Raw genomic sequence first — 15,113 nt, 5'->3', positions numbered from 1 at the left:
AGTTCCTCCACTTAATACGATCTAGAGCTTTCTCCTTACAATAAAAATATCCTCTTCAGTCCCCAAGACCATCCAGCATCTTCTTACGTCTTCTTCCTCGTCTTCTGGTCACTTCTATCTGCCCCTTTCTCGCATACATGGTATCTCTCTTTTTGGAAAGAGACTATCCAGGAAAAGTGATAATGTCGTAGTTTTTCCATTTGCTTTCCACATTGCAGTACAACAGCCATTCAAACCACTCTGGTCACACCTGTTGCTATACGAACTTGAACCATCTCGAGCATCATTTGCTCTGTGCTTCAAGACGCTGCTGATGACACTGCTGATGACGCTGCTTCCGGCACCAGTTTTGGTTTTTGGTGTCTCTCTTCATCTGATGCCTACCCTTTGACCTGTCCAGCAAGGGAGGCCCTGCCAGTAGCTACGCTACTGCCGGTATAGCTTTCAGGGTCCTTGGCATACTCAAACCCCCTCACCATGATAAGGTGGAGACACCAACGAGAACTTTTCATTATATTTTCAATGAAAAATTCTAGAAACCAAGGTCAGGCATAGCCATAGGCTCACCATTATCATGTACAATGGCAGAAATCTTCTACAAGATCTAGAACAAAACAGAATAACACATTTATTGGAAGATGAAAAATCATACACTATAATAGATACGCAGATGACAATTTCATAACATAATCAAACAAAAATAACTCCCCAAAGCCTCCTCAAACATTTCAATGAACAACAAAGGCACGCAATTTACAATATATGAGGAAGTAAAGAACCAAATAACCTACTTAAATTTAAATCTAATTAACAAACACAGACAAATAGAAATGGAAATATACAGAAAAACCATGACAGATATAACAATAAATAATAACTCATGCCAACCTAAAGAACAAAAAGTAGCAGCACATAAAAATTGGATACATAGATTTCTCACACTACCCCTCAAAGAAAACACTAAAAACAAAGAGTTAAATACTATTATTAATATAGCACTAAATAATGATTACAGGAAGGAAGACATCCTACAATTACTCGTACATAACAAACTCTACTCCAACTCATATCTGCAATAGAGTTCTCTCAACTGGTGTTTTCCTCTCTCGGCCAAAATATTCTGAAATAATACCACTATTAAAAAATGGGGACAGAACTAATATGACTAACTACAGACCTATATCATTACTATCATCCTCAAAAGTTATGGACAAGGTTATATATATTGGACTGAACCAACATATAATGACCAACAACACATTAGTAAATGAACAATATTGCTTTAGGAGCAATTCATCTATAGGAAAACCCACGTACAAACTTCTTAATGAAATATTAACTGCGTTGAATAATAAGATACTAGTTGGTGGCATTTTCTGTGACTTGAAGAGAGCTTCTGTTTGTGTCAATTTTGATGTTTTACTATCTAAACTGGAATTTTATGGGATAGTTGGAAGGGCCAATGCATTGGTAAGATCTTACCTCAAGGACAGATACCAGAGCGTTCCCCAGGGATCTATTTCGGGACCTTTATTGTTTCTTTTATACATAACTGACTTGCCAAATACTATAACAGCAAATCTAAACCTGTCCTTTTTGCAGATGATACTAGCATTATTATTACTAATTGCTGCCCTGAATTCAAAGGCCGCGACATAACTGAAGTGGTTAGTCGCTGGCTTCCCACCACGACGGCCCTGGTTCAATCCCGGGTATGGTCAAGTGGGATTTGTGGTGGACAAAGTGGCGCTTGGGCATGTTTTCTCCGAATACTTCGGTTTCCCCTGCCAATCTTCATTCCACCAATTGCTCCACAATCACCATCACCTCTCATCTGGGGCTGATACAATAGGCCAGAAGTGGCCATAGTACAAGGGACTTAGCCCCACAACACTACCAACAAAAAAAAAATTCCTGCCCTGTAAATTATGAAAACAATATTCCTCATAGTATCAAAGGCATAAATGACTGGTTTGAAATCAATTTATTTACACTAAATCTTGATAAGATTTATTTTATACATTTTACAACTAAGAATAACCAGACAATGGATATGAACATTGTCCATGGCAACAATCAGCTTGCCAAAATCTACCAATACCAGATTTCTTGGATTAATTATTGACAATATGTTGTCATGGCTCATGAGTAAATTGAGCTCTACCTGTTATGCAATCAAGACTATTAAGCCTTATATGTCACAGGAAACGAGAATGATTTATTTCTCATACTTTCATTCTGTAATGACTTATGGTTTGATCTTCTGTGGAAAGTCTCCCCAAAGTTTCTTTATTTTTAGGCTCCAGAAAAGGGCAATTAGAATCATCACTAATTCTAGGAAAAGAACTCTTGTAGGGAATAACTGATAATTTTGTCCCTCCAATCACAGTATATATTTTCTCTCCTATTATTTATGGCAAAAAACAGAGAATATAAAATTAACTATCAAATTCATAGCATTAATACAAGACACAACAATAAACTTCACTATCCCACATGCAATTTGTCAGCATTCCAAAAAGGAAAATAGCATAGAGAACGTAGCTCATGATATTAAACAATTTAAATTTGCTTTAAAAAGATTTCTACTCCTAAATTCATTTTACTCATCGAAGGAATATTTTAACCACAATATTGATTAAAGATCCTGGTTCATTTCATGCTTAATGAATGGCAGTATACTTCATACTTGATTGTTGCAGTGTTGTTTGGTGATAACTGACGCATGCTTGAAGTCACACACATTGCATAGCGGTTGTCTGAACAATATGTGTTTGAGTGTTTGTCTAATTGTACACAGGCAAGCCATGTAATCTGTTTTGTTGTCACAGTTTATTTTTTTTTACCAGCCAAGTAAGGCTTGATGAGTGTGAATGAAGGAATGAATGAATATATAAATAAATTACGGCCAATGAGATAAATAATTGTATACTACGAGTAGTAATTAAATTATACTCATTGGAAGAATATTTTTTTATCTATGTTGTCATCCTGCTTGCCATTTTTGACTGTATTTTACTGTATTCACAAGTTTCCCTTATAGGGACCTATGAATGTATGAATGGATATTGCTTGCTTACTTTTACTTTTATTTAATTTTACTTACATATTTTATAACCGTTAACGATGTACTCATTGACAGTTTTTGACTAAACGCTTAAATTGTGATGCACAAGTATAATTAATTTGTATCTACATATTTATAATCTTATTACTTATTAGCGATGTACTCATCGACACCGTTCCTGTTTACAGGCTCAAATTGTGATGCATAAGTACATTTAACTTATATTTATGTAATTTGTAATCTTATTAATTTTTCAATTAGACTGTTATTGTACAGATGTCATTGTATCCATATTGTATTTGACTTCTTCCATGTCCTTTGGTGTCTACCTGTATGTGGATTTACAGAACAGAAATAAATTGAACAATTGAACAAAAAAATTCAAACAGAAGAAAAATAATCTGGATAATAAAGCCAAAAAAGAAAAAGAATGGGTCACATTTACCTATACAGGAATTACATACAGAAAATCACAAAACTATTCAAAAACACCAATATAAACATAGCCTTCAAAACAACTCACACTGTTGGTAAACTTGTAAATGAAAAACGAGAAACAAACCCCTATGAACAAAGTGGGAGATACAAAATAACCTACCAAAGCTGTCAAAAAGTATACATCGGCCAAACTGGTAGAAATCTAACAACAAGGTATAAGGAACACATAAGAAATATATAATAAGTCTAAACAAAGTTGAATCAGCATTTGCCCAACGTACACTAAATAAACGCCACCAGTACAGACCTATGACAGTAATCACGGAAATGGTTGAAAGTGCCAAAAAAGGAGCATCATGAATATAAAAGAAAACTTCCATATATATCACTTTAATACACTCAATAAATTGATAGAAGAACAAAAACATACAAGGTAAAGTGATAACCAGCATAACATGTTCGACATTGTAATACATCAATACATGCCCATACAAATGTCATAGACACAAGTATAAATACGTTGGTCAACACACCCTAGAACAGTATAACAACCCAGCACACCACGAACACCTAAAGAATGACATTAAAGGTAGGACAAAAACAACAAAATCTCACATAAAAACAAAATAGGGTTTGCTGAAATATTACAATATACCCATAATATATTTGCAGAATCATCTTCTCAGAAACAACAGAACTACAAGGTGGTACACGTTTGGCCTCCTTCAAGAGAAGAAATAATAATAATAATAAAAAAAAAGGACACGAACAACCTTGGTTTATGATTTCCAATAAAAATTTTAACAAAATAATTGTAAATATTTTATCATATTAAGACAACCACTGTAGTTGTTAGAACATTAGATTTTATACCCATTGTATGTATATATCTTGGCATTAAAACACATATTGTAATAGTGGTTTCTGATCGTATTGATGTCCTTCTGAGGATGGTCTGGAAAAACCGAAAAATGTAAGGGATGAAGGATTGAAATAAGAAAAATCTTTACTAGTCACACTGGACAGAACTCTATAACCTCTTACGATATTGTTAGTGTGATGGGCCAGAATGAAACAAATCAGACTTAATGTACTTGTGGTCATATTAATGTTACTGCTTTGCTGATGAACAATGGATTATAGGGTAGAGTGACAAATGTTTACATGTATCCAAATGTATCCAAACCAAAATCAATGTTTTGTTGGTGAACCATGGGTGATAAGAAAGAGTGACAAATGGCTATACAGTAATGTACACAAGCCAATGTTTGGTTCTTGAAACATGGACTGTAAGAGAGGTCATCAAAAGTCTACACAATAATGCATTAAACTAAATATTTTGAAGGTAAACCATGCATCATAAGAAAAATTGGTGGAAGGAAGACTGGCAGAATGCTACATAATAAGGTATCCAAATTCAATTCAGTGTTTTGTTGATGAATGTTGGGTTATAGGAAAGGTTTCAATAATAGCAACAAAATAATATATCCAACTAACGTCAATGTTAAGCGGCTTCCGTAGTCTAGGGGTAACATTCCCACCTCATGACTCAAGGTACGCGGGTTCAAACCCAGCGGAGGTCATGGAATTTTTAAGGGCGGAAAAATTCAGGGAACAAGTCCTCCGAGAGGGACTTTAAGCCGTGGGTCCCATGTCGTAGATTTACGGCACGTAAAAGAACCTCATGTCTCTAGGAGACCTCTGAGCTAAATTTGGCCAAAAAGTTTCCTGCCCAAAGTAGTTTCCAATGCCTCCGGTAGATGGGGAAGTATTAGGTACCTTTGCCAGAGGAGGGGCGACTTCTCTGACAGAAAGGGACTAACTATTAGATACTACTGCCAGTAGAGGATCGGAACCTCGCTGGCAGAAAGGGGCTGATAGCGAGCACCAGTACCGGTAGGGGACGGGAGACAGTAGAAATTAAAAGGGGGACATACAATAGACAATCAGTCGCGGTGCATGGGGTAAACCCACCCCCTCAATACTGAATAACTGAATAACTGAACGTCAATGTTATTTTTTGTAAACATGAGTTATACATATGATTGGCAAATGGCTACATAATAATATTAAGTATATATGTGCTGGTGATTCATGGGTTATAAGATGGTATGTAGGTACTTGGGTCTTTAAACATGCTTACGAAGGCAGAGAATGTTCTGGATCAGGACAAAGTAGATGAGTGGCTAACTGATGAATACAGCAGTAGTCAAGATAATGCCTGGATGAAAAACAGATGTGCAGTCTATGTGAATCTCTGTCTACTACTGGACAGAACAAATATACTACTACCTAAAATACAGCAACCTTAGACTCTCAAATGTATATCAAAATCTGGAGACTATAAAACAAGTAGCAAAGAGGACAGGATGACTTAAGGGATTTAAAAGGGTTGTTTAAGGATATAAATTTATATTATAAAATGATTACAAGATTCTGAAAGGTTGTTAAAGGACTGTATTTGCATACCAAAAAGATACATTTTTAGTAACTAATGATTACTGCAAATTCAGTAGTATGTCACTTGAATATCGTCGTCATCGTCATCATTGCAGGAAAGTAAAAGATTTATAATGACTTCCAAGAATACAAAATTCAATCCACATAAATCAGATATTAAATCTTATCCCTCTATTTCAAACATTTTTTTTAATACCAGAACTGTCTTTACTGAAATAAAGGCCACCAGTGAACTAAAGAAGAGCTGATTGTTTAGGCTCATAGGAAGGGATGCTTCTAACCGACATTAATATTTCAGGCCCAGTTGACCTGAGATTGGTCATACAATGAACTTACTCTCTTTACAAAATTATAAACCTAAACAAAATATTAATGTCCAGAGAAGGGTGCTCATGACATGTAATCGCAAGTCTGACAAATGACTATACGGATACATACACTTTTTTAAGTTGAGATATTTTGCTTTGATTTTTTACTTTGGGACATATCTACTCTCAGCATTTAATATCCAGTTTATAAACTATGTTAATTCAGATTCCATGCAGGAAATGTTGGGGGATATAAGATAACTTCCCACCAGTAGCTGATGCAACTAACTGTTATGGAATCAGAGCTAACATCCAGGTATGTTGCCTGGAAATTATCAATACATTTTATAGATATCAACATAAAGAGAAGAGAAACTCTCAGAATCAGTATGGTAGTCAAAGAAAATCAGCATACAACATAGGTAAGTTACTGAATTTGGAGAACACAGATGGTTATGTGTCTATTTGCACATGGAAAATGTTCTTAGTGTGGGGCCAGGGGTCGCTCAAAAAGGTCTTGTCACAAGATGGTAAGAAAAGTAAGGGAGAATATGCTCTCTGAGGAACTTGTCCAGGGTCCAGAATTAGGATCACTGACTGTAGAGAATTACTAATGAATAACCTCTAACTGTAATTAACAAAGAAGTGAAGAAACAAGCAAGATGGAGATTGATATGGGAGATACAGGTAACACATATTTTGAATCAACAACTACCCTGTGGAGGAGAGGAGAGGAGAGGAGAGGAGAGGAGACTGATCAGTCATGTTCTTCACTACACCTCACAGACAGAAAGACTGAGTGGCAGAAGACTTAAAACCACATTATGTGCATTATCTAGTCCTCTCTGCTGACAATGGGCTATCTCATCCTCCTTGACTTAATCAGTCTAATTATACTTGGAGAAGAGCACAAGTTATGAAGTTCCTCATTATGTAGTTTTCTCCATCCTCCTGTCACTTCATCTCTTCAGTCCAAATATTCTCAACACCCTGTTCTCAAACACCNGTTTGTCCAGTGATTGAGACTAGCTCTTTCTAAGGGGCCCAACTGAGTAGGTTAAACCTTCCCTATACACCTGAAGACGGAGACAGATCCAGTCTCCGAAACGTTGTGGTTTTTTGTCTTTTTATATACCGGACGATGGGTGAAGTCCAAAATAAGCCAAAAGAAGTACCTTCAGTCTATGTTCATCACTTAATGTCAGAGACCAAGTTTCACACCCAAAATTATAGTTTTGTATATTATAATTTTTATATTTTCAGACAGACAAAAAGACAAAAGGTTCTAGATTGAATGATAGCAAGCTGAGTTCAATCCGCTTTTAATTTCCACCTGAATCAGGCTTTGATTTGTTATAGTTGTTCCCAAATATCTGAACTGTGCCACATTCTCAAAATATCTGTTACCTTTCTTCATGTCATGATTTTGTCCTGCATTTTGGAGACAAGACAGCACCATGTACTTAGTTTTCTCCGCATTTACTTTAGACCAACTCCTTACTAGCGTCAATTAAAGTTTCTGTGTTTTTAAAATCAATAAAAGTAATAAAAATTAATATCTCAATGCCATTCTTGGGGTCACTATCCATTCGTCCAAACAATATTTGAGGTCTCCTGGTTTTGATTCATTTTCGCAGCATTTCTTGAGGCATGGGTGTTATGTGTGTTACCGTGTAGTTCTTAAGCATGTTGGTGTAGTTATCATTTTCATTGTGTATGTATGTATGTATGTATGTATGTATGTATGTATGTATGCATGCATGTCTGCATAAATACCCCCAGTTATGTTATAAAAGCAGGATTAGGCACGCTTGAACATTCATAATATCTAAATGATCTACATACACAGACTGATCAATAATACAACTACACACATAGTCACGAGGGCATATGGGAGAATAAAGAAGGTAAACTAGCATATTATAATAAGAATAATAATAATGTCGTATGAAGAGACAACAACTAGTTGAACTGTCCTATAGGATTTATTGCAGCTGCACAGTATACACAGACGGATAATAACAATAGGGAACTGTAGAATCTGGAACTGTCTGCGGTTTCCATGTTCAGTCAGGGTCACCAATGTGGGAGTCGTTGATGATCTTCACCACACACGCTCCCAATCACGTCCGCGTCACCAATGTGGGATGTTCCCACATCACTCCCCCCCCCTGCGAGAAGTGATGCTGCTGCTTCCGAGTTGTCTGCGGTGTCCAATCACGTCGGGGTCACCAATGTGGGATGTTCCCACATCACTCCCCCACCTTGCGAGAAGTGATGCTGCTGCTTGCGAGTTGTCTGCGGTGTCCAATCATGTCGGGGTCACCAATGTGGGATGTTCCCACAATAATATCCTTTACATATTGCAGATAATGAAAATGACGTATTGGGTTATATAAAAGCTACCATAAACCAGAGAAGCAAAAAGTGACTGTTAATTGTCATGACTGGATGTTGAAAAGTTCCATATAATCCCAGGTTTGTTGGAGACCAATCAGAAGGTGTGTTTCATCTTTGAAATCAGCCCCAGGCAACTCATGGCAATGCAGCCACCATGATATCAAGAGAGCATTAATGCTGCCATCTATATTCAGATGAAATTTGAATAATCCACCAAAATGGATGTCACCAGTACTGAGAGAGCATGGTGGGTAAGAAGGCATGTTATCACAGCACTGGCCTATGGGTACCATGTTTGTATTAGATGGTAAGAGGCACTGTTGCGCACAGTTGTCCGTACTCACAGTCCATTCATAACATCTAACATATGGTTAACTGCTTTTAAGAAAAGTGGGTGTTAATTGTTGAGAATCTAGTAATGTAAAAATGTTCAAGTTGGTAATAGTGATCTATATTCATTTGTTTTTGTTTTGTATTGTAATAAAAAGTTTCTTCTCATCCAACATGGCTGTCAAGTGATATGTAAGCATGACACAAAGAAAATCAACAGGTTATGGGCTCAGATTTGTTCAAAAACTAAAAAAAAAAAGAGGACAAGGCAGAAGAAGAATAATGAAAAAATGGCAAACACAAGACAGAAGAGGTAACTCATCTGCCAAAACTGAAGGACGCCAACTCATTTCCAATGTGGGATTTTGAAATCAAGATTCTGATGCGTGCAAAAGAACTGATAAACATCGTTGATGGCAGCGACCTGTTAAGTGACCTAGGAAGAGACGAAGAAAATATAAGGAAATGGAAGATGTAACAATGGAGGGAAATATAAGAACAACACCTTGAGAGAATGGTGTACGAACAAGGGGATAGTAATGGAATTTACTACACCATATTCGCCACAGCTACACGGCACTGCTGAAAGGATGAACTGTACCATTGTGGAAAAGGCAAGAGCATTGATTTTTTACTCAGGTTTAAGTAAGAAAATGTGGGGTGAAGCTGTACCCACTTTTGCATACCTGCTAAACAGAAGTCCAACAGTGACAGTGAATGGAATGCCAGTGGAAAATTGGTATGGTAAAAGACCAGATCTGGCTGGATTGAAGATTTTTGGTTCAGAAGTGTACACTAAAATTCTTGGACCATTGAAAAAGTTGGACAGTCATAGCAAGAAAGGAATATTCGTTGGATACAACACAAATGGCTACAGAATATGGGATCCAAATACTGAAAGGACCCATGTCTCCAGAGATGTGACATTCACAAGTAAACCTGTGACAACAAATAAAAGGAAATGGAAAAAGTGACGGATCCAGAAGACAAGCCAAATACTCCAGATCAGGAAGATAGCAAAATGCAGCAAGAGCCCGAAGCTGACAACAATGAAGAAGAACCAACAGATACTGAAGAGGATGAAGAAAATGAAAATGCTGACCACAAGGATAATGGAAGGAAAAACAACAGACAAGATGAACATGGATATGAATTGAGACCAAGAAGAAACATTCAAATGCACCCAAAGTACCGAGACTATCACACAGGGAGTCAAAAGGAGGGTATGCTCACCTATACATATGGCGAGTGCATGGAGAGCGAAGACAGCGAGAAGTGGAAGAAAGCCATTAAAGAGGAAAAGGATTCGCTCTACCAAAAGAAAACTTGGATATATGTAAACAGAGAGAAAGCAATGGCCAAGAAAATTCTGACCAGTAAATGGGTTTTCAAAATAAAGGATGATGGAAGACACAAAGCCAGACTGGTTGTGAGGGGATGCCAACAAAAGGACCCTTTTGCAGCAGCTGAGTGCTGTAAAGAACTGAAATATCTAAAAACGTTGATAGAGGAGTTGACAGGAAAAAGGGTGGAAGCTGAACTGTGTGCCGACAATCAGAGTGCAATCAAGCTAATAGAATCTGGAAAAGTAATGCGTAGGAGTAAGCACATAGATGTAGCGGCCTCCGTAGTCTAGAGGTAACGTTCCCACCTCATGACTCGTGGTACGCGGGTTCAAAACCCGGTTGAGGTCGTCGAATTTTTAAGGGCGGAAAAATTCATGGAACAAGTCGTCCGGGAGGGACTTTAAGCCGTGTGTCCCGTGCCGTAGCTTTACGGCATGTAAAAGAACCTCGTATCTCCAAAGGAGGTCACTGAGCCAAATTCAAGGACGTTTCCCGCCCAACAGTAGTCTCTAATGCCTCTGATAGATGGGGGAAGCATTAGAGACACCACCAAGCCAGTGGAGGCCGAACTCGCTGGCTCGGCAGGACTGATGGTATGCACCAATATCGGTAGGGTATAGAGACTGGTAGAATATCATAGAGGGAAGCACAATGGACCAATACTGGTCTAAGTGCATGAGGAAACCCACCCTCTCCAATAACTAACTAACTAAGCACATAGACGTTAGGTATCACTACATAAGTGAACAATTGAAAGAGAAACTGTTCTCAATCAAATATTGTAACACTGGAACTCAGTCTAGTCCTGAAACAGCCAGGGCCACGCTGATTTATCTCTGAGCATTCTTCTGAATCAATTACAAGACCAGCACTCAGGCTGAACTATTAAAAGATATTGTTAATATAATTTTACTTTTACACAATTTCTTCTGGGACTTGGTATTAATTTATTAAACATTCTTCACACAATGCTATGTGAGGTGGGACACCTCAGTAAGTGACTTCCTATAGGCTCGATAATCCAATTTGAGACCGATTTTCATCTTCATCACAATACTGGCTTCTTATAATGGTTACCAGAGGCTCATTGCACAAGACCATGAAAATGGCCACTCACCCACATTACGAGTTGAGGTTATGAGTATCTGGCATTTTACCTGCTCTCCCCAAACATGCTTTCATGGCATGGTGCTTAGGCAGTTTTACTTTAAGTTAACAATATAGACATCCCTGCAAACCAGGAATTGTGATTAATGTGTACAAATTGGATTCCCTTTTCAGTTGTAGTAAAATATTATATTCAATTTTGTAAGAGGCTAATTAATAAGTTATTGAAGAAAGCAGTCTTCTGGATGTGGCATCATGTAGATATTGTGTTAACCGACGTTTTGGAGGAACATATCGCCTCCATCTTCAGGGTAGTAGAAGACAAGAAGAAATATGCGAGCAAACCAGCATGAGCAGGTGCAATAGACTGAGTCCAGTTGAGTAAACTCAACTGTATAAGAGTAGGAAGAGAAGTGAGAGGGGCTACATGGGGAATTGGTAGACAGGGGGGTGGGGAAGGGTCTGGGGACGTGAGCCAGCAGGTAACAGGCCAGAGCAGGTTCTCACTTCTCTTTCTACTCTTATACAGTTGGGTTTACTTGACTGGACTGAGTCTGTTGCACCTGCTCACGCTGGTTCGCTAGTGGAACTCATAGTGCCTCAAGCAACTGCGCTACAGCATCCCCCCACCCAGATTAAATGTATAAATTACTTCAGAACTGCAGTATTTTCTTATGGAATGAAAGAAATAAACGTTTATGCTAAGTCAGTTTATTGAAATATATAAACGTGCATAACAGATAGTACCCTGTGCTAAATCCTGGGAAGAGTGTTTTTTTAATAATAATATTGTCACATGTTTGGAATCCAGAAGAGCTACTTCCATGGAAACGCTAGAACAGACCGTTGCACAGGAAGTAACAACAGCGGTATTGTAATCCCAACAATGGGTCGTTGAGTAGGAATCATGGAATCAACAAAGCAGCATTTCCCCAGTGATAGACAACAGAAGGTTCAGTGCATAGCAACCGCCGACGTTATAAAAGCCCAGCTTCGACAAGAGACGGTCAGTCTCGGGATAGACGCTGAGAGATAAAGAAGTCAGTCTCGGGATAGACGCCGAGAGATAAAGAAGTCAGTTTGGAATTAGTCGCCAAAGAAGTTAGTCTTCAGGAAGCTGCCACTGAAGATAGATGGAGATACAGATGTACTGGCCGCAAAATTGTGTGAGCAGTAATTGTCATACTGCAAGTGCCAATGGTTGTAAAGTGTGTAAGTGTGAGCGAATTACAATAAAGATTCACTATATTTAATATGGCGTAAAGTTATTTGTAGCTTGACATACCCAAACACGCTACAATATAATTACACAATACTCACAGTCCTATTATAATTATATTTAAAAAAACACTCGAGTGTAATGTGAAATATCTTACAATTTAGAACCTCAGGTGTGGTTTGTTGTGGATCATGTATCTGAAAAAATGGATAAAGCAAATCAGGTAACTTCCTTCAGACTTTTAAGAGACAGGATGATTGTTTCTTCTGAGATATAACATTTCCTGAAATATATGTTAAAATATCCGCTCCGAATATGTGTCGTTCAAAGTGATGTATTTGTATTACACATGTGACATAAGATTTTAAAGTCCTCTGATCAAATCTCAGACTGGATACCCTAAAATACATCATTTCCTCAGTGACACCAGATGAATGAAAGAAAATTCTTCCATGATTGCTCAATTCCCCTATCATAATCTTCCTCACATAAATCATTGTGAACTCTGTCTCTACTTCAGTTGGATGGAATATACGAATACTGATACAAACACCAGAAAATCTTCACAACATTGAGAACAGGTGATGACCTACAGTATTGAGTTCCAATCTGTTACAAATAAAATTTGAAGTGACTACATATGTCTTTCTTGTTTTACATATTATTCAGTAATGCCAAACTGACTGCATGATGTGAGGAGAGTTATTACTTGCAATTTTGAACGGATCAAAGAGAATGTAGATGTGGAACATACTATAAACATACTCTACTCATACAAACCTACACATATAGTTATTGAAAAGTTCATTTAAAAGAGCAGAAGTCTTTATAGATACTATAGGGCTCTGACGATGGTGTATAACACACAGAGATGCTGGATTTTCTGACTCCCAATCTACCTTGTTCCATGCATGTGCATGCTTGGAACAATTTTTAGTGTATACTTTTCCCGTTAGCTCTCATGGACTTAGCCTGGTCTCAGGTGTTTATAGCCTTAGTGTTTTGTGACATTGGCTGTCCAGTGATTGAGGCTAGCTCTTTCTAAGGGACCCAACAGAATAGGTGTCTTCCCTTACCTGAGGATGGAAACAGATCCAGTTTCAGAAACGTGTTTTTTCTTAGTTATTTAGATTCCGGACGATGGATAAAGTCTGAAAACCCAGTATCTCTGTGAGAAGTCTTTGTGATTCTTTAACATTTATCATTATGATTATAGTATGATTCATGTGAACAAACCTTTCCATTATTAAAATTACTGTACAAATTCAAGCATACTATAAAACTTCCCACTCACCTATCCAGTCTCTCCCAAAAGGTCATCAATGCTGCATAATCCAAATGGCGTTTTGTACGAGAGACTTCAATAATATGTACAGCCCAACCACTCACATTAGCATCCAACTTCATCTCATCATATTTGACATGAAATGCACAGACTGAAAGAGAATAGAGCATAGAAAAGTCTCATCAATTTTTGTAGATGACACTAGCTGCATTACTGATATGGAGTTTAAGGAAGCAGAAACGCACACAATAAAGAATTCTGTTACTTCACCACAAATGACTCGTGAAGTACTTCAGAATAATATGCACATCATAAATTTAAATAATTCTTATCTTGGAATTTACTTACTTACTCATGGAGCTGAGCCCTTCTTGAGGAGAAGCGAAATCTGCAACTACTCAAGAATTTCCCAGCATTTTATGGAACCCGAAGGTTCATTACCGTGACAATTACAAAAAACAAGTCTGTCCAATGTGACTATTTCAGTTTTCTCACTTGCTGATTCACTTGCCTTACATGTTTCGATCCATTTGAATCATCTTCAGAGGCACCAAACACTTTTTAGAAACCACTATCACAACAATTGTCATATCAAATACACATGTAATGTCCAAGTACACAATGTTCCATCTATCACTCACAACAGCCTTTCTGGTTATAGAAATATTTAAAGTTGTTTTAAAGTTTTAAAAACTTTGTTAAAAATTAAAATACATAAACCATACGGTTCGTGTCAATAAATCCTGTCATCTCTCTTCAAGGTGGCCGATCTTGTGCCTCCTATGTAACTTGATTAGGGAGATTCTGTAAATATACTGTATTAATATCAGCGATCCTACTATATATATTGTCGCGTATTGGGCGTATAATGCGACAAATAACTTCACACCATATTTGATATAGCGAATGTTATTTCACATTCGCACTTACAATCACACAATTGACAGTTTTAGAACTACTACTATCTGCAGTATCACAAATACTACACTCCAAATGCCACAATACAACTGATTGGTTGCTGGCTAACTCAGAACTAACTCGGAGGTAGCTCGAGGACTAACTGTGAATAGCCTTCGCTGCTCCTCATGTAGCCTCGATCGGACAGTACAGAAAACGGCCACGTAATAAGCACCCTTGTTGCCTGGCGCTGTGT

The 15,113-nt window shown here is 37.6% G+C and overlaps 1 protein-coding gene across 6 annotated transcripts in view; it reads right to left on the bottom strand.

Moving 5' to 3' along the window:
• Nucleotides 1–448: 448 nt before the first annotated feature.
• Nucleotides 449–15,113, bottom strand: part of LOC111867436 (parafibromin) — a 48,773-nt gene continuing 34,108 nt past the window's right edge. For 5 of the 6 annotated variants that reach the window (XM_023857302.2, XM_023857303.2, XM_023857299.2 and 2 more), the window contains 2 exons: nucleotides 13,970–14,111; nucleotides 449–604 (listed from right to left, as the gene is read on the bottom strand). In XM_023857302.2, coding sequence (XP_023713070.1) covers nucleotides 520–604; nucleotides 13,970–14,111 — 227 coding nt within the window. In that variant the 3' untranslated portion in view covers nucleotides 449–519. Of the gene's footprint in view, nucleotides 605–12,832; nucleotides 12,873–13,969; nucleotides 14,112–15,113 lie in introns of all 6 variants that reach the window. The other variant, XM_033752690.1, reaches the window with a different exon arrangement.

This window comes from Cryptotermes secundus, unplaced genomic scaffold (assembly GCF_002891405.2).
Source record: "Cryptotermes secundus unplaced genomic scaffold, Csec_1.0 scaffold423, whole genome shotgun sequence".
Taxonomy (NCBI): Eukaryota; Metazoa; Arthropoda; class Insecta; order Blattodea; family Kalotermitidae; genus Cryptotermes; species Cryptotermes secundus.
The sequence above is the reverse complement of the archived record's forward strand: the minus strand, read 5'-3'. Positions and strand labels throughout refer to the sequence as shown.